At 41.5% G+C, this 22,548-nt stretch overlaps 2 protein-coding genes across 2 annotated transcripts; both read right to left on the minus strand.

The window, feature by feature from the left end:
* Nucleotides 1–794: 794 nt before the first annotated feature.
* On the minus strand, nt 795–1,280 carry LOC107615362 (uncharacterized). Its single transcript, XM_016317431.1, has one exon. The coding sequence runs from the start codon at nt 1,278–1,280 to the stop codon at nt 795–797; it is 486 nt and encodes a 161-aa protein (XP_016172917.1).
* A 2,154-nt stretch (nt 1,281–3,434) lies between these two features.
* LOC107615360 (uncharacterized) lies at nt 3,435–4,930 on the minus strand. The gene is made up of 2 exons (XM_016317430.1): nt 4,292–4,930; nt 3,435–4,199 (listed from the first exon to the last, which is right to left on the minus strand). The coding sequence occupies exons 1-2, from the start codon at nt 4,928–4,930 to the stop codon at nt 3,435–3,437; spliced, it is 1,404 nt and encodes a 467-aa protein (XP_016172916.1).
* Nucleotides 4,931–22,548: the final 17,618 nt, after the last annotated feature.

A 22,548-nucleotide genomic window follows, 5' to 3' on the forward strand; every position in this document is an offset into this window, starting at 1 on the left:
TTTATATCATTTTGAAGTCCCGTATGTTAACTTTCTAACGCAACTAAAACCGCATCATTTGGACCTATGTAGCTCAAGTTATGGCCGATTAAGTGCAAAGAGGTCGGCTTGACAGCTTTTGTGATCCTTCATTTCTTCATGAGTTCTCCATTTTTACATGCTTTTCCTTCATTCCCTTGATCCAGTCTTTGCCTCCTAAATCTGAAATCACTTAACAAATATATCAAGGCATCTAATAGAATCAAGGTGAATTAAATTTAGCTATTTTGAGTCCTAAAAGCATGTTTTTACTCTTAAGCACAATTAAAGGAGAAGTTATAAAACCATGCTATTTCATTGAATAAATGTGAGGAAAGCTTATCAAAATGCTCTAAATTCATCACAATATAAACCCTACAAATGGGGTTTATCAACGCGTAGGCGTCATATGACGCACACGCATGGGGAGGATTTGTGCTTCTGGCACCCCTCCCGCACAATTCCAGCGCAACTCTCTGGTTTTTGTACCAGGAGTTGTGGAAACGCAATCGACGCGTACGCATCGCCCATGCTTATGCGTGGGGAGACCTTTTTTTTCATAGAAATGAGGAAAGGCAATTATAACACAATACTCAAAATTAAGCATTTTCTTCAACATTACCTATTCACCCAAACCAAGATCAATGAAATCCTCATGAAGATTCTAACAAGCTCAACAAATTCAAACAACATCAAATACACTTAGACAAACTCACAAAATCAAAAAAAGACCCTAAAATTTCATGCAAGAGATTATGTACAAGGAGGTCATGAGCTTAACATTCTCTTCCTCCGGGTGAATCCCTAAGTAGGAACATCTCCAACTCCTTCGGTGACTTATGACTATGATACTTCTTTACCCTGTGGCCGTTCACTTTGAATGTTGCACCACTTTGAGGGTGGAATAGCTCGACCACACCATAGGGCTTCACTTTCTTCACTTTAGAGGGACCATCCCACCTCGAACGGAGCTTTCTGGGTATGAATTTGTGTCTTGAGTTGTATAGAAGAACTTCATCACCCTCTTGGAAATCTTTCTTGCAGATATGGTGATCATGGAATGTCTTAGTTTTCTCCTTATAAATCCTTGCATTCTCATAGGCCTCTATCCTAAGGCATTCGAGTTTATCTAATTGTAATTTCCTTGCTATGCCCGCCTTGGTGAAGTCCATATTGCATTGTTTAACCGCATAATAGGCCTTATGTTCAATTTCAACCAGGAGGTGGCACACCTTCCCATAGACAATCCGAAAGGGACTCATCCCTAGCGGAGTCTTGTAGGCTATCCGATATGCCCATAATGCATCACCTAACCGAGACCTCTAGTTTTTCCTTTGTGGATTCACCACTCTTTCCAAAACCCGCTTTATTTCTCGGTTGGACACCTCCGCTTGGGTATTAGTTTGGAGGTGGTAAGCGGTTGCAACCTTGTGTAGTACCCCATATTGCTTAAGTAGTGCTTCTATCTTCCTATTGCAAAAGTGAATACCTTGGTCGGTCACGATTGCTCATGGTGACCCAAAGCGGCATACAATATTGTTTCTAATGAAAGAAACAATAATATTAGCGTCATCAAGGTGGGTGGGTATCGCTTCCACCCACTTTGATACGTAATCAACCGCCAACAAAATGTAAAGATATCCACTTGAGTTAGGGAATGGCCTCATAAAGTCTATTTCTCATACATCAAAAATTTTACAAAACAACATTGGTTGTTGAGGCATTTCATCCCTTTGGGATACATTTCCTGACTTTTGACATTGGTGACATGACACACAAAATTGGTTAGCATCTTTGAACAATGTCAGCCACCAGAATCCACAATCTAAAACTTTTTTAGCCGTTCGTTGTGGGCCAAAGTGGCCACCACACTCGGATGAATGACAAGATTCAAGAATAGGTTGGAATTCAGATTCTGGGACACATCTACGAATCACTTGGTCTACTCCTCGTTTGCACAAGTGAGGGTCATCCCAAATGTAATAATTGGAATCACTCCTCAACTTGTCTCTTTGATGTTTTGAAAAGTTGACGGGGAAGATATTGGCAACCAAGTAATTCGCCATAGGTGAAAACCAAGGAGAGCTATTTGCAATAGCATGCAAACCATCCAAAGGATATGAGTCGTCAATCGGAAATGGGTCATATTTAAGATTTTCAACACGGCTCAGATGGTCCGCAACCAAATTTTGTGACCCACTTCGATTCCTAATCTCAACGTCAAACTCTTGCAAGAGTAAGATCCAACGTATGCGCCTAGGTTTCGACTCATTCTTTGTCAACAAATATTTTAGGGCTGCACAATCCGTATACACCACTATTTTGGAGCCTAGCAAATAAGATCTAAATCTATCCAATACATGAACAATTGCTAGAAGCTCTTTTTCCGTAGTGGTGTAATTGGATTGTGCCGCATCCAATGTCTTTGAGGAATAAGGAATAATGTAAGGGAGCTTACCATCGCACTGTGCAAGCGCGGTACCTACGGCACAGTTTGATGTGTCGCACATGATTTCAAACGGCTGCGTCCAATCAGGACCCCTCACAATCGGTTCCGTGATAAGAGCTCTTCTCAACTCCTCAAATGCTTCCGCACAAGCACTATCAAACTCAAAGTCTACATCCTTTTGTAACAGGCGCGATAACGGCAATGCAATCTTGCTAAAATTCTTGATGAAGCACCTATAGAATCCTGCATACCCCAAAGAACAGACCTCCCTCACAGAAGAAGGGTGAGGTAAACTAGTAATGACATCAACCTTGGCCAGGTCCACAGAAATGCCCTTATTAAAAACTACGTATCCTAACACTATGCCTTGTTTCACCATGAAGTGACATTTTTTGAAATTAAGGACAAGGTTAGTGTTAACACACTGCTCTAAGACCTTAGCCAAGTTCTTTAAACAACTATCAAAAGAAGTCCCATACACACTGAAATCATCCATAAAGACTTCTAGACAACTCTCCATGAGATCAGAAAAGACACTAGTCATGCACCACTGAAAAGTGGCGGGTGCATTGCATAACCCAAATGGCATCCTTTTGTAAGCAAAGGTGCCAAACGGACAAGTAAAGGTGGTCTTTTCCTGATCCTCAGGAGCAATATATATCTGAAAGTAGCCAGTAAAACCATCAAGAAAGCAGTAATGAGATTTACCTGCAAGTCAGTCCCACATTTGGTCAATGAATGGCAAGGGGTAATGATCCTTCCTTGTTGTGGCATTCAACTTCCTATAATCGATGCATACCCATCAAGCATTTTGCACCCTTGTTGTGACCACTTCACCATCATCTTTCTTGATAGAAGTGATTTCCGAAATCAGATAAATCAGATATAACTTGAACTGGGCTCACCCACTCACTATCGGAAATCAAATAAATAATACCCGCATCAAGCAGCCTCGTGACTTCCTTTTTCACCACATCAAGAATGGTGGGGTTGATCCTTTTTTGGGGTTGTCTAACTGGCCGAGCTCCCTCTCGAAGGAAGATGTGATGCATACACATACGGGGGTTAATCCCCACAATGTCGGACAAGCTCCAACCAATTGCTTTCTTTTGTGCTTCCTTAGGACTTCTAGGAGCTTCTCTTCTTCTTGGCTAGAGAGCTCACTAGAAATGATTACCGAAAACCCTTGGTTGCCCTCAAGGAATGCATATTTCAAGTGAGAAGGTAGAGGCTTCAATTCAGTTTTCGCTTCAAGTTGAGGTTCTTTTTTACCAATATCATGAAGTTCATCCTCATCGACTTTCTCTTGTTTATCCTCATGTTTATCCTTCCCCTCAATAACAGGATAGTACAACCTATTGTGATCTTCCCTTTGTATCTCTGCTACTACCTCATCAATCACATCACAACGGAGGACGGAGTGCTCTTCAGGTGGATGTCTCATGGCCTCTTCCAAATTAAACTTGATGGTCTTGTCACCTTCCTCAAAAGAGTATGCGCCGGTAAAGGCATCTAATTTAAATTTAGAAGTCTTCAAAAAAGGTCTACCAAGAAAAACGGAGGAAGAACTTCCAGTATCCGTCAGAGGCATTTCAAGGATATAGAAATCAACTGAAAACACAAATCCTTGATGGTCACAAGCACATCTTCTGCTATCCCTACTACGGTGATTACACTCTTGTCGGCTAAGACAAATTTGGCGGCCGACCTTTTCAATGGGGCTAACTTCAACCTTTCAAATATAGAGAGTGGCATGATACTCACACAAGCCCCCAAATCACACATGCAATCATAAAAGGCAACTCCACCAATCCAACAAGATACTAAACAAGGTTTGGGGTCACTATACTTTTCCGAAATAGGCTTCATCAATGAAGAAATAGAACTACCCAATGACAATGTTTCCAACTCACCAATTCTATCTTTGTGTGTGTACAAGTCCTTTAAAAACTTAGCATACTTCGAAAATTTTTGAATGGCATCAAGAAGTGGGATGGTTCCCTCAACCTTCTTGAATACTTGAAGCATGTTTGGATCAAACTCCGGAGTTTTCTTGGCCTTCTTTACTATGGAAGGGAATGGAATCGGAATGGATTCATCCTTTATAGCCTTCCTCTTAGGCTCCTTAAGGCTCACTTCTCCTTCTTCTTGCTTTGTGTCTCCTTCATCCTCATGTGGAACTTCAACAACTACTTCCTCCTCATGAAGATCTTCCATGGCCCTAGGAGGCATCTCCTCCAATATAGTCCCCGACCATAGAGTAATGGCGTTGAGACTGCCCTTTGGGTTTGAAAGGGGTTGGGATCGAAGGTTAGAAGAGCTTGAGGTTTGGTTGGTGTTGGTATTGTTGGAAGGAGGTAGAAACATCCTTGAAAGTATTTCAGTTATGTTGGACGATTGAGCACTCATGTTACCAAATTGTGCATTGAGATTCCTAGTGTTCTCTTCATTTTTCTGTACCATAGCCCTAAGTCTTTCTTGCTCTTGGTAGAGTGCACAGTTAGAGTAATCACCTTGGTTAGTGGAAGAGAAAGAGGATTGGTTGGATTGTTGTCTTTGGTGAGTGTTGGTATGGTTGGTTATGGTATCTATGGTTGTTGTTTTGGTTTTGTTGTAAGTGTTGGTATGGTTGGTTATGGTGGTTTTGGTTGGCTTGGTGGTTATTATTGTGGTATTGGGAAGAAGATTGGTTGTTATTGTGGTAATGAGAAGATGAGTTGCCTTAGTTCCGTCTTTGATTGTGGTTGTTCCCTTGGGCATTGTCCCTCCACCCCTAATTAGAACTATTACCATGAGAGTAACTGTTTTGACCTTGAGATTGATAAGGTGGACGGTTGTTGTAGTTGTTGGCTATTGCAAGAGTGTAATCCTCTTGGACTTGATGGCATTGGTCGGTGTAACAAGAAACACAAATTTTTCGTTTTTATGGTTTTATTAAATTTTTTCGAAAATATTTTCTTTTTTGGAAAAAGAAAATAAAGAGATACAAAATTTTTAATAAGAATTCCAGGATTCGTGCAGTGTTAGTCTAAAGCTCCGGTCCAACAGAATTAGACATGGCCAATGGCCAGCCAAGCTTCAGCATACAAATACAGACATGTCCTTTCTACAATGGAAAGTAGAAAAATCGGTCCAAAAGATTAGACATGGCTTAACAGCCAGCCAGGCTTCAACATATCTCAAGAAGCTCTAGAATTCATTCTTAAAAATTCTGAAGAACACATTTTTTTTGAATTTTTGAAAAATTAAAAATTTTTTTGTAATTTTTTTCGAAAATAATAATAAAAAGCTTAAACAAAAAATAAAATTACCTAATCTAAGCAACAAGATGAACCGTCAGTTGTCCAAACTCGAACAATCCCCGGCAACGGCGCCAAAAACTTGGTGCACGAAATTGTGATTCACACTTTTCACAACTCCGCACAACTAACCAGCAAGTGCACTGAGTCGTCCAAGTAATAAACCTTACGTGAGTAAGGGTCGATCCCACGGAGATTGTCGGCTTGAAGAAAGCTATGGTCATCTTGTAAATCTCAGTCAGGCGGATTCAAATGGTTATGAGGTTTTGATAATTAAAAGACAAATAAAACATAAAATAAAATAAAATACTTTTGTGATTCATTGGTGGGAATTTCATATAAGCGTTTGGAGATGCTTTGTTGCTTCTGAACCTCTGCTTTCCTATTGTCTTCTTCCAATCATGCGTGCTCCCTTCCATCGCAAGCTGTATGATCCTCTCAGATGAAAAATACCAGGTACGATCTCTGCACGGCTAATCATCTGTCGGTTCTCACTAGCGTCGGAATAGGACTCTTATCCTTTTGCACACTGTCACTGCGTCCAACATTCGCAAGTTTGAAGCTCGTCACAGTCATCCCTTCCCAGATCCTACTCGGAATACCACAAACAAGGTTTAGACTTTTCGGATCTCAGGAATGCTGCCAATGGTTCTAGCCTATACCACGAAGGTTCTAATCTCAGATTCGGATGCTCTGTTGTCAGGAGAGACGATGCAAATCGCGGATCAAAGACCCAAAAGAATATACTCCGGCTGCCGTCCAATGACTACGTTGAACATCACGTAGACCACTTGTGGGTATCAGGCATGCGGATCTTCATTTTGACTTAACTGAATTGAGTACAAGAGTATATCTTGGAGAAGAAGTAGGCGTAAATTGAAAGAAAAACAATAGTACTTGCATTAATTTATGAAGAACAGCAGAGCTCCGCACCTTAATCTATGAGGTGTAGAAACTCCACCGTAGGAAATACATAAGAGAAAGTAGTCTAAGCATGGCCGTGACGCCAGCCTCTCAAAATGTGAACAATGGTCAAAAGATCAAAAGTGATCAAAAGATAGTGTTTCAATACAATAGTAAAAAGTGCTATTTATACTAAACTAGTTACTAGGGTTTACAGAAAATAAGTAACTAAGTGCAGATAATACAAAAATCCACTTCCGGGGCCCACTTGGTGTGTACTTGGGCTGAGCATTAAAGCTTTCACGTGCATAGGCTGTTCTTGGAGTTAAACGCCAGCTTGGGTGCCAGTTTGGGCGTTTAACTCCAGTTCTGGCGTTTTACTCCAGAAAAGGGGTCTCAGCTGGGCATTTAGACGCCAGTTTGGGCCATCAAATCTTGGGTAAAGTATGGACTATTATACATTTATGGAAAGCCCAAGATGTCTAATTTCCAACGCAATTGAGAGTGCACCAATTGGGCCTTTTTAGCTCCAAAAAATCCATTTCGAGTGCAGGAGGGTCAGAATCCAACAGCATCTGCAGTCCTTTTTCAGCCTCTGAATCATATTTTTGCTCAGGCCCCTCCATTTCAGCCAGAAAATACCTGAAATCACAGAAAAATACACAAACTCATAGTAAAGTCTAGAAATGTTATTTTTGCATAAAAACTAATAAAAATATAATAAAAACTAACTAAAACAAACTAAAAACTATATAAAACAATGCTAAAAAGGGTATAAATTATCCGATCATCAAGAAGTATGGACTATAATACATTGTTGAAAAGCTGGTATGTGAAATTGTTACTCAGGTTGTGAATCATTACATATCTTCACAACTTCGCATAACTAACCAGCAAGTGCACTGGGTCGTCCAAGTAATACCTTACGTGAGTACGGGTCGAATCCCACAGAGATTGTTGGTATGAAGCAAGCTATGGTCACCTTGTAAATCTCAGTCAGACGGATATAAAATAGTTATGGAGTTTTCGAAAATAGATACAATAAAATAAGGATAGAAACACTTATGCAAATAATTGGTGAGAATTTCAGATAAGCGTATGGAGATGCAATCGTTCCTCTGAATCTCTACTTTCCCGCTGTCTTAATCCAATCAGTCTTACTCCTTTCCAAGGCTGGCTTTATGCAAGGGCATCACCGTTGTCAGTGGCTACATCCCCTCCTCTTGTGAAAATGGCCCAAGATGCCCTGTCACGACACGACTAATCATCTGAGGTTCTCGATCATGCTGGAATAGTATTCACCCTACTTTTGCGTCTGTCACTACGCCCAGCACTCGCGAGTTTGAAGCTCGTCACAGTCATTCAATCATTGAATCCTACTCGGAATACCACAGACAAGGTTTAGACTTTCCGGATTCTCTTGAATGCCGCCATCATTCTAGCTTACACCACGAAGATTCTGATTAAGAGATCTAAGAGATACTCATTCAATCTAATGTAGAACGGAAGTGGTTGTCAGGCACGTGTTCATAAGGAATGATGATGATTGTCACGTTCATCACATTCAGGTTGGAGTGCGAATGAATATCTTAGAAGAAAAATAAGATGAATTGAATAGAAAACAGTAGTACTTTGCATTAATCTTTGAGGAACAGCAGAGCTCCACACCTTAATCTATGGAGTGTAGAAACTCTACCGTTAAAAATACATAGGTGAAAGGTCCAGGCATGGCCGAGATGGCCAGCCCCCAAAACGTGATCTAAGATAGCATACAACTGATCAAAGATATCTAATACAATAGTAAAAAGTCCTATTTATAATAAACTAGCTACTAGGGTTTACAGAAGTAAGTAATTGATGCATAAATCCCCTTCCGGGGCCCAGTTGGTGTGTGCTTGGGCTGAGCTTGAATGTTACACGTGCAGAGGCTCTTTCTGGAGTTGAACGCCAGGTTGTAACGTATTTCTGGCGTTTAACTCCAGACAGCAGCGTAGAACTGGCGTTCAACGCCATTTTACGTCGTCTAAACGAGGCCAAAGTATGGACTATTATACATTTCTGGAAAACCCTGGATGTCTACTTTCCAACGCAATTGGAAGCGCGCCATTTTGAGTTCTGTAGCTCCAGAAAATCCAGTTTGAGTGTAGGGAGGTCAGAATCCAACAGCATCAGCAGTCCTTCTTCAACCTCTGAAGCTGATTTTTGCTCAAGTCCCTCAATTTCAGCCAGAAAATACCTGAAATCACAGAAAAACACACAAACTCGTAGTAAAGTCCAGAAATGTGAATTTAACATAAAAACTAATGAAAACATCCCTAAAAGTAACTAGATCCTACTAAAAACATACTAAAAATAATGCCAAAAAGCGTATAAATTATCCGCTCATCAAAAGCTCTGGAAGTTAGCTTCCTAATGTCGCTAAAATCACATCAATTGGACTTCTGTAACTCAAGTTATTCATGTTATATTGTAGGGAGGTCGTAGTTGACAGCACCGTTCGCTTTCTTCTCTTTTTCTACAGAAACTCCATCAAATCTATCCGAATGCTACCTGAAATAAATAGAATTGCACACGACTCAAAGTAGCATCCATAGTGGCTAAAAGATAATTAATTATTGATTAACCTCAACAATTTAAATGAAAATTCACTAGAAAAAGATAGGAAAGATGCTCACGCATCAGTCAGCACAAGAGTTTGCCTCTCTGAATTCAGGATAGATCTCCCAACTATTCATCTTCCTGCACTTGCCTTTAGTTGCAGTGATGAGTGATCTAGCAGAGTGAAAATCATGCTCCTCTTGGGAACACAGTAAGATGACCACCTTTGAGTCTATTTCAATACTCATGTAATTAATGCCAAGTCCAATGGATAAGTCCAACCCAAAAAGAACTCCCCAAAGCTCTGCTAGTATTACCGTGCAAGAACTGATATTCGCACTGAAACCCACAACAAAATTTTCTTCATGATTTTTCACTACAAGATAAACGTTGAGTACCATCAGAATCACTTTCGGAAAAATGAATAAAATCTTACGGTACAATGTTTACCGTCGGTATTTATCCGACAAAATAAACCTCGTCGGTAACAAATTATCGTCGAATTTATGCATTCGATGGTAATTTGCATCGGATCTAGCAACGGAATATAGTTATTAAGAAAACAAAATCTGTTACAACATACCGTTAGAAATTTTTTGACGATAATTGATGGGGGATAAATGTCTGTCTAGAATTTCTCAATGCAATTTCGTTGCAAGCATATTTTTCTTCTTTGTATTTTCAATTCAAGCTCAGTGAGCGATACATGAGACGCTTTTCAGAATTAAAAGCAAATAACAGAATAAGAATAGCAAATTAAATTATAACCTATTTATTGAAATAACAAAGGATCATGCAATAACTAAGACAAAACAGCAGAAAATAGGAACATAGCATAGTAATGGCAAAATAATATAGGAAGTGAAAGCAACTAAGCACCTCAATCTACATGGTGGGGGATCTCTCTCCTCTGGCTGTTATCCGTATGGTCCTCTCAGGCGGCTATAATCCTGTCTCAGTTGAGAAATCTCCTGGCGTTGAGAGTCCTGAGTAGCTCTCATCTGATCAAGGGTGGTGGTGAGATACTCCTAACGATTTTTCTGTGTCACCCTCATCTCCTCAATAAACGCAGTGTACTGCTGCCAGTGGCTATCCTGCATGATCCTCATCTACTCAATGGAGGATGTGAGCTGTTGCTAGTATTCTTGGAGTGGAAAGTAGTATCCCTGAGGCAGTGGTGGCTGGTCCTGTTGAGCTTCCTCCTCAACCTTCTTTTCTCTGTGGACCCTGTGCTGTTCCCTGTGAGTTTCCATAGTCTTCTTGGTGATTGGTCTCTCAACAGGAATGGGGAAATCATTCTCCACCTTTACCCCTGTTGCTTCACACAGTCGGTAAATCAGATGTGGGAATCCAAGCCTAGCCTTCTTAAGAGGATTAGAGGCAATGTTGTATATCTGTTCTAGAATAATTTCCTCTACATCTACAACTTCTCCCTTCATGATACTGTAAATCATGACAGCCCGGTCCACAGTGCAGTCAAACCGGTTGCTAGTAGGCATGATAGATCTTCAGATGAAGTCCAACCATCCCCTAGCTAAAGGAATGAGATCAATGCTCTTTAAGTGGTTCGGCCTTCCCTCTGCACCTATCCTCCACTGAGAATCCGGAATGCATAATTCTTCAATAACTAGATCTAGTTCCGGGTCTCTATGCATCCCCTCACTATAATAGGCAGTTAGCTGAGGTGGACTCAGCAGATGAAAGGCCTGTTGGACGCTTCTTGGGCTAAAATCAATGACCTTGCCTCTCACATAACTCTGATAATTCTTCTCATTGACTCCCTCAACGTCCTTGTACGTGACCTAGAGATTTCTATAAAACTCTTGGACCATCAATTGTCCAACCTCCGTGTGCGGGTTGCACAGAAAATTCCACCCTATTCTCTCAATTTCAAATTAAATTTTTGGATATTCATCCGGTTTCAATTAAAATCTCACTTCCGGAGTCACAACCCTCTTGTAAGTATGATCATAAAAATTTTCTTCATGGAGCTTGGATCGGAACCTGTGTGTATTATGAGAACTGGTGGCTGGCTCTTTACCTTTCCTTTTCTTTGAAGGTGTACTAGTTTTGGGTGCCATTACAGAAAATAGAGAAAACAAACAAGCAAAGCGACAATACCAAACTTAAAACTTTTGCTCATCCCTGAGCAAATCAGAGAAATACAAAAGGGGAGAAAGAGGCGGTGAAATAAGGCAGTGAAAAAGAAAAGAAGAAAATAAAAATTAATGTGAAATTTTTTTTCTATTCGATTTTTTTATGAAATAAAGAAAGACAGAAGAAGATTGAAGATGCGGTTGGGGGCACGAGGGTGAAGGTTTGGGGCTAATGTAGTTGTTGTGGTTGAGAAGGGAATTGGCGAGGGGTTGGTCGTTCTTCGAAAAAGGAAGAATGTGTAGTGGTTATGTGTGTATAGAAGGAGGGGGTGAAGTGTGATGAGTTGTGGTTTGAAGAGGGAAGGAGGGGGGGTTTATATAGAAGGCTTGGAGTGGGGGGTTTCGTTGGGTTGGAAGGGACTTGTGTCACGGGCTGGTCTTAGAAAGGGTGGTTGTCACGGGAGCGCTAGGGAAGAGGGGGAGGGATCACGGGCTAAGCTTGGGGAAGGGTAGAACAAGTCAAAGTTAGGCGGCTAGCGCTTAACTTGACAAAACCAGTGCCTAACTTGAGTTGGGGAGTAAGCCTGGCACCTAACTTCACATAACCTGGCACCTAACTTGGTTGCACCCTCCAGTCTGGCGCCTAACTTCATGTTCCTTTCTCCCCTGGGTGCCTAACTTCCCTTGACAAAGCTTCCTATGGCGCCTAACTTCAATCCATGGCGCCTAACTTGATGCCATTCTCTCACTCTGTGCCTAACTTGGACTCCAACAGCGCTTAACTTAAGGTACCCCGAATGGAAAGGAATTCCAACGCTTGATGTGGTGCCTAACTTGATGGAGCCAAGTTAGGCGCCACCCTTCCCGAAAGCAACACCAAACTTATACGCAGCATTGCGCCTAACTTCAAGGGGTGAAGTTAGGCGCCACCCTTCCTGTGAGTAACTTCTCAATTGTGTATATATGTGTTGCCTAACTTGAGATTTTGAAGTTAGGCCCCACCCAATCCGAATCAATATACTCCAGGGTGTCTGAAACTCCATCTTTAGATACATGTTTCTATTTTAAATACTCTGCATGATCCACACACACGTAAAACAGAAGAAAAATAGTAGATACTCAAATAAAATCAAATAAATAAATAAAATTAAAGCAACAAAAATTAAACTAAAGGATACAAAAACATCGGGTTGCCTCCCAACGAGCGCTTCTTTAATGTCACTAGCTTGACGGTTAGTTCAGCTAGTTCAACAGATGAGCGGACCTTTGGCGATCAATCTCGCCTCCAAGATAGTGCTTCAATCTCTGGCCATTAAGTGTAAAATTTCTGTCAGAATTTTCCTCCTGAATTTTCACATGACCATACGGTGACGCCTTTGTAACCACAAACGGTCCTAACTACCGGGATTTCAGCTTCCCGGGAAAGAGTTTGAGCCTTGAATTAAACAGAAGCATCCTTTGCCCTGGCTCAAGGACTCTGATGGCAATCTTCTTGTCATGCCATACCTTAGTTCTCCCTTTATAGAGCTTGGCATTCTCATTGGCCGAATATCTGAATTCATCTAGCTAATTCAACTGAAGCATTCTCTTTATTCCTGCAACTTGAGCATCAAAGTTCAGAAACTTGATTGACTATTAAGCTCAATGCTCCAGCTCAACTGGCAAGTGACAAGCTTTACCATAGACCAACTGATAAGGGGACATGCCAATAGGAGTCTTATAAACTGTCTGGTATGCCCAGAGAGCATCATCAAGCTTCCTAGACCAGTCCTTCCTTGAGATACTAACGGTCTTCTCCAGAATCCTCTTAAGTTCTCTGTTAGAAACCTCAACATGTCCACTTGTCTGAGGGTGATAAGGGGTTGTCACTTTATGACGGACTCCATACCTCTGCAGAAGTGAGTCCAGCTGTCTGTTATAAAAGTGACTTCCACCATCACTAATGAGTGTCCTTGGGACACCAAACTGACTAAAAATATATCTCTGAAGAAAGCTTTTCACCACTTTGGCATCATTGGTGGGCAGAGCCACAACTTTCACCCACTTGGACACATAATCTACTGCCACCAATATATAGTTGTTGGAATATGAGGGTAGAAAAGGTCTCATGAAGTCAATACCCCACACATCAAATAACTCAACATCAAGAATCCCCTGCTGTGGCATCTCATGGTTGGCAGGGAGATTTTTAGCTCTTTCACTTCTGTCACAGTTCTTCACAAATACTCTTGAGTCCCAGAAGAGGGTTGGCCAGTAAAAACCGTTCTGAAGGACCTTTGTAGCCGTCCTTTCACCACCAAAGTGGCATCTATAATCAGAATCATGACAGTGCCAAAGAATCTGCTGTGTTTCCTCATCTGAGACACATCTCTGAATTATACCATCTGAGTATCTTCTAAAAAGATATGGTTCCTCCCAAAAGTAGTACTTTGGATCAGTCAATAGCTTCTTCACTTGTTGTTTTCTATACACTTTTGGAATGAAATTCATGGCTTTGTAATTTGCGATGTTCGCAAACCAAGGAGCCTGCTAAATGAGGAACAGTTTCTCATACGGAAATGTCTCAGTCACAACTTTGGGTGGTTGCACACCCTCTTCAGGTTCAATCCTGGAAAGGTGGTCAGCTACTTGATTTTCTGACACTTTCCTGTCTTAGATCTCAATATCAAACTCCTGAAGGAGTAGCACCCATCTGATTAATCTTGGTTTAGAATTCTGTTTGGTTAGAAGGTACTTCAAAGCATCATGATCATTATAAACAATTGGTGCACGAATTATGAATAACACGTTTCACAACTCGTACCACTAACCAGCAAGTGCACTGGGTCGTCCAAGTAATACCTTACGTGAGTAAGGGTCGATCCCACGGAGATTGTTGGTTTGAAGCAAGCTATGGTTATCTTACAATTCTCAGTCAGGATATTAATTGGTGGTTATCAATTGATTTGCAAATGAACAAGGGAGCATAAATTAAAAGTTACTTGTTATGCAGTAATGGAGTATATGTTGGAGTTTTGGAGATGCTTTATCTTCTGAAATTCTGCTTTCCTCTGTTTCTGATTCACGCATGCACGTCCTTCTATGGCAAGCTGTATGTTGGTGGATCACCGTTGTCAATGGCTACCATCCATCCTTCCAGTGAAAAGGGTCTAAGTGCGCTGTCACCGTATGGCTAATCATCTGCAGGTTCTCAATCATACCGGAATAGGATTTACTATCCTTTTGCGTCTGTCACTACGCCCAGCACTCGTGAGTTTGAAGTTCGTCACAGCCATTCAATCCCAGAATCCTACTTGGAATACCACAGACAAGGTTTAGACTTTTCGGATTCTCATGAATGCTGCCATCAATCTAGCTTATACCACGGAGATTCTGATTAAGGAATCTAAGAGATATTCATTCAATCTGATGTAGAACGGAGGTGATTGTCAGACACACGTTCATGGAGTGAGGAAGGTGATGAGTGTCACGGATCATCACCTTCTCCATAATGAGGCGCGAATGGATATCTTAGATAGGAACACGCATATTTGAATGGAAAACAGAAATACTTGCATTAAGTCATCGAGACACAGCAGAGCTCCTCACCCCCAACAATGGAGTTTAGAGACTCATGCCGTCAAAAGTTACAAAGTTCAGATCTAAAATGTCATGAGATACAAAATAAGTCTCTAAAAATTGTTTAAATACTTAACTAGTAACCTAGGTTTACAGAAAATGAGTAAACTATGATAGATAGTGCAGAAATCCAATTCTGGGGCCCACTTGGTGTGTGCTGGGGCTAAGACTAAAGCTTTCACGTGCCTGGGGCTGTTTTGGGCGTTCAACGCCAGCTTTGGATCCTTTTCTGGCGTTGAACTCTAACTTGCAACTTGTTTCTGGCGCTAGACGCCAGAATTGGGCAGAGAACTGGCGTTGAACGCCAGTTTACGTCGTCTATCCTTGAGCAAAGTATGGACTATTATATATTGCTGGAAAGCTCTGGATGTCTACTTTCCAACGCAATTGGAAGCACGCCATTTGGAGTTCTGTAGCTCTAGAAAATCCATTTTGAGTGCTGGGAGGTCAGAATCCAATAGCATCAACAGTCCTTTTTCAGCCTGAATCAGATTTTTGCTCAGCTCCCTCAATTTCAGTCAGAAAATACCTGAAAGAGGTAATGACCAAATCAGTACCCAAAAGATTAAAATGCTGACATTGCGGTACCTGACTATTATAATCGACAAAATGGTACTTGGTTAATTTTAAAAACTGACAAGCGTGTCCATAAGCTTGCCGGACCAAAACTCCGGTGAGGACAATGCTTACCTGGATACCGGATTATGCTGACAAATCATATTTTAATTGAGTTGTAACTTTTAATTAATTAATTTGTTAGCCTAGGTGGAAATTAATTTCATTTTGCCCCAAATCAGAACTCTTTGCCCTAATCCCAAATTAACAAGCTCTCTGAACTTCTGCCACTTGAATCCCTGCTTCTCTACTTCCAACATCTCGATCTGTATCTGTAATTTCTGTTCTCTCTGCTTCTCTACTTCCACTTCGAAACAGGAAAGGAGAGGAAGAGGAGTGGCATCGGTTGTTCTAGGTGGAGTCCTAGCGGCAAACAGGGAGGCGAAAGAGAAGCTCGCCGTCGTGTTGGTCCGGTGAAGAGGAGGCTGTTGGTGGCTGGCGGTTAGGGAACTAATGACAGAGGGAGAGAGAGCTTCGCGGAGGTGGTGGGTCTCGCACAGAGCCAAGGAGAACCGGCGGCGATGTGGTTGGAGGTTAGGTTCTGGGCTCGGCGGAGGTGAGGTGCGGCGATGGTGAAATCGCGGAGGTGAGGCGTCGAAACAGTGAAGGTGTGGAGGCGCGTTGGGTGGTCCGCGAAGGTTCGGTGGTTCTGGGTGGCGCTAGGGTACGGACAGGGGAAAGATGGAGAGGCGGAAGAAGAAGAAAGAGAGAGATGTGGTGGCTCTGTGTCGGTTGTGGGTACAGACGCCGGCTGCGGTGGTGATGATTGGAGGCTGAGGCGAGGCTAGGGTCCGGATAGGAGGGGAAGAAGACGGAGGCTGGGCGCGAGCTGGAGGTGATATCGTGAAGAGGAGGGTCACGGTGGCTCGGCCAGTAAGAGCGAGGGAGGAGAAGGTGGCCGCCGCTGGTTGGTTGGTTTGGGCCTGCGCCTGGGCCTGGTTATGATCTGTTTTTTCTGCATATGATGTTTCCGTGGTTTCGTGTTTGTGGAGGCTGAAATTGAAGGACCTGACTCGTTCCAAAAGCGAGGATGTTCGAACGAGTTGAGGCTGAGTGAACTCGCCGGTTCGGCAGTACTCGGCGTTGTGTCGTAGGTATATTGATGAGTGAGTCTGAAGGATCTGACTCGTTGCAGGAGAGAGGGTGAGCGAGTGAAAGGGTGTTGGAGTTCATGTTCTTGAATTCGGTTGTTGTGGGAGGAGGTGAAGCGGGAGGTGATGGCAATGGTGCCAATGACGAGGTTGACAAAGATGAAGAGGGAAGAAGGTGTTAACCAGCTGGCTATGAGAAGCGTCACTGAAGCTGTTGGTTCTGCCATAGAGAGCTTGTTAATTTGGGATCAGGGCAAAGAGTTCTGATTTGGGGGCAAAATGAAATCAATTTCCACCTAGGCTAACAAATTAATTAATTAGAAATTACAACTCAATTAAAACATGATTTGTCAGCATAATCCGGTGTCCAGATAAGCATTGTCCTCACCGGAGTTTTGGTCCGGCAAGCTTATGGACGCGCTTGTCAGTTTTTAAAATTAACCAAGTACCTTTTTGTCGATTACAATAGTCAGGTACTGCAATGTCAGCGTTTTAATCTTTCGGGTACTGATTTGGTCATTACCTCATACCTGAAATTATAGAAAAAGACACAAATTCATAGTAAAGTCCAGAAATATGAATTTTGCCTAGAGACTAATGAAAATAAACTAAAAACCAACTAAAACATACTAAAATCTATATGAAATTAACCCCAAAAAGCGTATAAAATATCCGCTCATCACAACACCAAACTTAAACTGTTGCTTGTCCTCAAGCAACTAGACAAATAAAATAGAAAACTAATAGGTTGAGAAGCAATAATATCTCAGAGTTTTTTTTTTTTTTAGTGAAGCTCAGATTCTAATTAGATGAGCGGGACTAGTAGCTTTTTGCTTCCGAACAGTTTTGGCATCTCACTTTATCCATTGAAACTCAGAGTGATTGGCATCTATAGGAACTTAGAATTCAGATAGTGTTATTGATTCTCCTATTTCAGTATGATGATTCTTGAACACAGCTATTTTATGAGTCTTGGCCGTGGCCCTAAGCACTTTGTTTTCCAGTGTTACTACCGGATACATAAATGCCACAGACACATAATTGGGTGAACTTTTTAGATTGTGACTCAGCTTTTCTAAAGTCCCCAATTAGAGGTGTCCAGAGTTCTTAAGCACACTCTTCTTTTTTTGCTTTAGACCTTGACTTTAACCGCTCAGTCTCAAGTTTTCACTTGACACCTTCACGCCACAAGCACATGGTTAGGGATAGCTTGGTTTAGCCGCTTAGGCCAGGATTTTATTCCCTTAGGCCCTCCTATCCACTGATGCTCAAAGCCTTGGGATCCTTTCTATTACCCTTGCCTTTTGGTTTTAAGAGCTTTGGCTTTTTCTGCTTGCTTTCTCTTTCTTTCTCTCCCCCTTTTTTTTTTCTGCAAGCTTTGTTCTTTGCTGCTTTTTCTTGCTTCAAGAATCATTTTTATGATTTTTCAGGTTTATCATTCTTTCAAGAGCCAACATATTTAACAGTCTTAAACAACAAATTCAAAAGACATATGCACTGTTCAAGCATTCATTCAGAAGACAGAAAGCATTGCCACCACATGTTACTAATTAGAATTTTTCTTATTAAAAACTCGAATTTTATTGCCTCTTATTCAAAAGATCTACTATTTTATTCATGTTTTCTGATGATGAGAAAAATAGACTATAACTTAATTGGAGGTAAAATCAAAATAGACACTAATTACTACTATATGACTCCTAAGGTAAACTCTTATAACGACAACTATCACAGAGTTAAAGCAGAAATTGGAATTTAACAACCTTTGTTCTGGGAAGTGGATGTTCGTCGGATCTGTGGGGTGCTTGGTCCTTCAAGAGATAACTTCTGGCGCTTCAATTCCCTCAAGTCACGCCCTTGCTCTTCCTGTTCTTTAATCAGATAGCAAAGAATTTGACTTTGTTCCTTCTGTTCCTTTATTATTTGTTCCATAGCTTCTTGCATCTTGGTAACTGATGTTTCAAGATACTCCCAATATTCAGATTGAGGGATTTCTGGGAGAAATTCCTGTGTTTTCTTCTTGATGGGGTCATCCTGTGCTTGTTGTTTTTCCATTGATGCTTTGGTGATTGGTTTCTCAATTGAGATATACTCAGTTATTCCCATCCTTACTCCAGCGTCCTTGCAGAGCAGAGAAATCAAGCTTGGGTAAGCCAACCTGGCCTCTTTAGAATTTTTATTAGCAATTTTGTAGAATTCAATTGAAATCAGTTGATGAACTTCCACTTCTTTTCCCATCATGATGCAATGGATCATCACTGCTCTTTTAACAGTGACTTCAGAACGGTTGCTGGTGGGCAGCAGAGAATGCCCAATGAAGTCCAGCCATCCTCTGGCGACTGGTTTGAGATCTTCTCTGTTGAGTTGATTTGGGACACCCTTCGTGCTGGTGGTCCACCTGGCTCCAGGGATACATATATCCTCTAGAATCTTATCCAGGCCCTTGTCTATTCTCATCATTCTCCTGTTGAAAGAGTCTGGATCATCTTTCAGCTGAGGTAGCTTTAAGATCTCCCTGATCTTGTCAGGGTTGGTATGAACAATCTTTCTTCTGACCACAGTCCGATATTCATAGAAAGCAGTTCCAGATAGTTTTTGCTTGTCTGTCTGCCACATGTTAGCATAGAACTCCTGGACCATATTCCTTCCCACTTTTGTCTCAGGATTAGCTAGGACTTCCCAGTTCCTGATTCGAATTTGCTCCTGGATCTCTGGATATTCGTCTTCTTTCAGATCGAATCTAACTTTCGGGATCACTGATCTTAGACCCATTATTTTGTAATAATGGTCTGAATGTTCTTTAGATAAGAACTTCCCTTGATTCCAAAGTGGTTTTGGAACGCTCTCTTTCTTGCCTCTTGAAGTGGGTTATTTTCCCTTAGGAGCCATGATCTTAGTGATCACGGATAAACACACCAAACTTAGAGGTTTGCTTGTCCTCAAGCAAAAGAAAAGAAAGGAGAGGGATAGAAGGAGAGCTAGGTGCAATTGTTGATGGAAGGGGAGGGAGGCCGAACCCATATTTAAAGGGAGGGGGGTGGGTTCGAAAATTTAGATAAGATATGATAAAAAAGATTGATTTGGAAAAGATAAGATAGAAGATATGATAAGAGAGGATATAGTTTAAAATTAAAAAGATATAAAAAATTTTTTTGAAAAAGATAAATCTAGATTTTGAAAAAGATAATGTGGAGATTTGACAAAGATATTAGTTGAAAAGATAGATTTGTTTTGAAAATTTGAAAAAGAGTTGAATTGGATTGAAAAAGAGGGTTTGTGCTTATGGATTAAGATACATTTGATATTTTTAAGGTAGGGTTTTTAGAAATTAGGGATTTTAGAAATCAGGGTTCTTAACATGTTTATGCAAGAAATCATGAATTGAAGCATGAAAATTAAGATTAAAATGAAAAATATGAAGAAAAAATGAATTTACCTCCTCCCCACCATCCTGGCGTTTGAACTCCCAAACGCTGCATGTTTTGGGCATTCAACGCCCAAATGCTGCCTCTCCTGGGCGTTCAACGCCCAGCTGAACGCCCAGCTGCTGCTTCTTTCTGGCGTTGAACGCCAGGAAGTCCTTTGTTACTGGGCGTTTTTCTGAACGCCCAGAACGCTGTAAATCTGGCGTTAAACGCCCAGAAAGAGCTTCTTTCTGGTGTTTAACGCCCAGATGGCTATCCTCACTGGCGTTCAACGCCCAGTGGATGCTTCTGTTGGGCGTTGAACGCCCAAAACAGACTTTTACTGGCGTTTTCTTGCCAGTGAGCTCTTTTTCTCTATTTTGTGTGCAGAATCCTTCTGTAACCCTGTGAACTTATACAATTGACTCTTTACCTTAGGATCAGAGAACTTTATATAAACAAATAAAAATAAAAATAGGGCAAAATGCTTAGAGGATTGATGTCCCATGGTGGGTTGCCTCCCAGCAAGCGCTTCTTTATTGTCTTTAGCTGGACCTTGCTGAGCTTTTAGTCTAGCTTCAGCCTTGAGCACTCTTGCTCAACATTGCCTTCAAGATAGTGCTTGATTCTCTGTCCATTGACAATGAACTTCTTATCAGAATCAATATCTTGAAGCTCCACATAACCATATGGTGATACACTTGTAATCACATATGGTCCCCTCCACCGGGACTTCAGTTTTCCGGGGAATAGCCTGAGCCTGGAGTTGAACAACAGAACCTTTTGTCCTGGTTCAAAGATTCTAGATGACAGCTTTCTGTCATGCCACTTTTTTTATTTTTCTTTATAGAGCTTGGCATTTTCGAAAGCAGTGAATCTGAATTCCTCTAGCTCATTTAGCTGGAGTAATCTTTTTTCTCCAGCTAATTTGGCATCAAAGTTCAGGAATCTGGTTGCCCAGTAGGCTTTATGTTCCAGTTCCACGGGCAGGTGACATGCCTTACCATAGACCAGTTGGTATGGAGAGATCCCTATAGGAGTCTTGAATGCTGTTCTGTATGCCCACAGAGCATCATCCAAGCTTCTTGCCCAATCCTTTCTACGGGTATTTACAGTCCGTTCTAGGATTCTTTTTAGCTCTCTGTTAGAGACTTCAGCTTGTCCATTAGTCTGTGGATGATATGGAGTCGCCACCTTGTGGCGAATCCCATACTGGACCATGGCAGAGTAAAGCTGTTTGTTGTAGAAGTGAGTGCCCCCATCACTGATTAGTACTCTAGGGACCCCAAACCTGCTGAAGATATATTTCTAGAGGAACTTCAGCACTGTTTTAGTATCATTGGTAGGTGTGGCAATGGCCTCAACCCATTTTGATACATAGTCAACTGCCACCAGAATATAAGTGTTTGAGAATGATGGTGGGAAAGGTCCCATGAAGTCAATTCCCCATACGTCAAACAACTCAATCTCCAAGATTCCTTATTGAGGCATGGCGTAACCATGAGGCAGATTACCAGCTCTTTGGCAACTGTCACAGTTTATGTACAAACTCTCGGGAATCTTTATAGAGTGTGGGCCAATAGAAGCCACATTGGAGGACCTTGGTGGCTGTTCGCTCACCTCCGAAATGGCCTCCATATTGAGATCCATGGCAATGCCATAGGATCCTCTGTGCTTCTTCTCTAGGAACACACCTACGGATTATTCCGTCTGCACATCTCTTAAAGAGATAGGGTTCATCCCACAAGTAGTACTTTGCATCAGTGATTAATTTTTTCTTTTGTTGCCTGTTGAACTCTTTGGGTATGAACCTTTCAGCTTTATAGTTTGCAATATCGGCAAACCATGGTGTTTCCTGAATGGCAAATAAATGCTCATCCGGAAAAGTCTCAGAGATCTCAAGAGAGGGGAGGGACGTCCCTTCTACTGGCTCTATCCGGGACAGATGATCAGCCACTTGGTTCTCTGTCCCTTTTCTGTCTCTTATTTCTATATCAAACTCTTGCAGAAGCAACACCCATCTGATGAGCCTGGGTTTTGAATCCTGCTTTGTGAGTAGATATTTAAGAGCAGCATGGTCAGTATACACAATCACTTTTGATCCTACTAAGTATGATCTGAACTTGTCAATGGCATAAACCACTGCAAGTAATTCTTTTTCTGTGGTTGTGTAATTTTTCTGGGCATCATTTAAAACGCGACTAGCATAATAAATGACGTGCAGAAGCTTGTCATGCCTCTGTCCCAATACTGCACCAATGGCGTGATCACTGGCATCACATATTAGCTCAAATGGTAATGTCCAGTCTGGTGCGGAAATAACTGGTGCTGTGACCAGCTTAGCTTTCAGCGTTTCAAACGCCTGCAGACACTCTGTGTCAAACACAAATGGCGTGTCAGCAGCTAGCAGATTACTTAGAGGTTTTGCAATTTTTGAAAAATCCTTTATAAACCTCC

This window comes from Arachis ipaensis, chromosome B9, assembly GCF_059453495.1.
Source record: "Arachis ipaensis isolate K30076 ecotype BB chromosome B9, ASM5945349v1, whole genome shotgun sequence".
In the NCBI taxonomy this organism is placed as follows: Eukaryota; Viridiplantae; Streptophyta; class Magnoliopsida; order Fabales; family Fabaceae; genus Arachis; species Arachis ipaensis.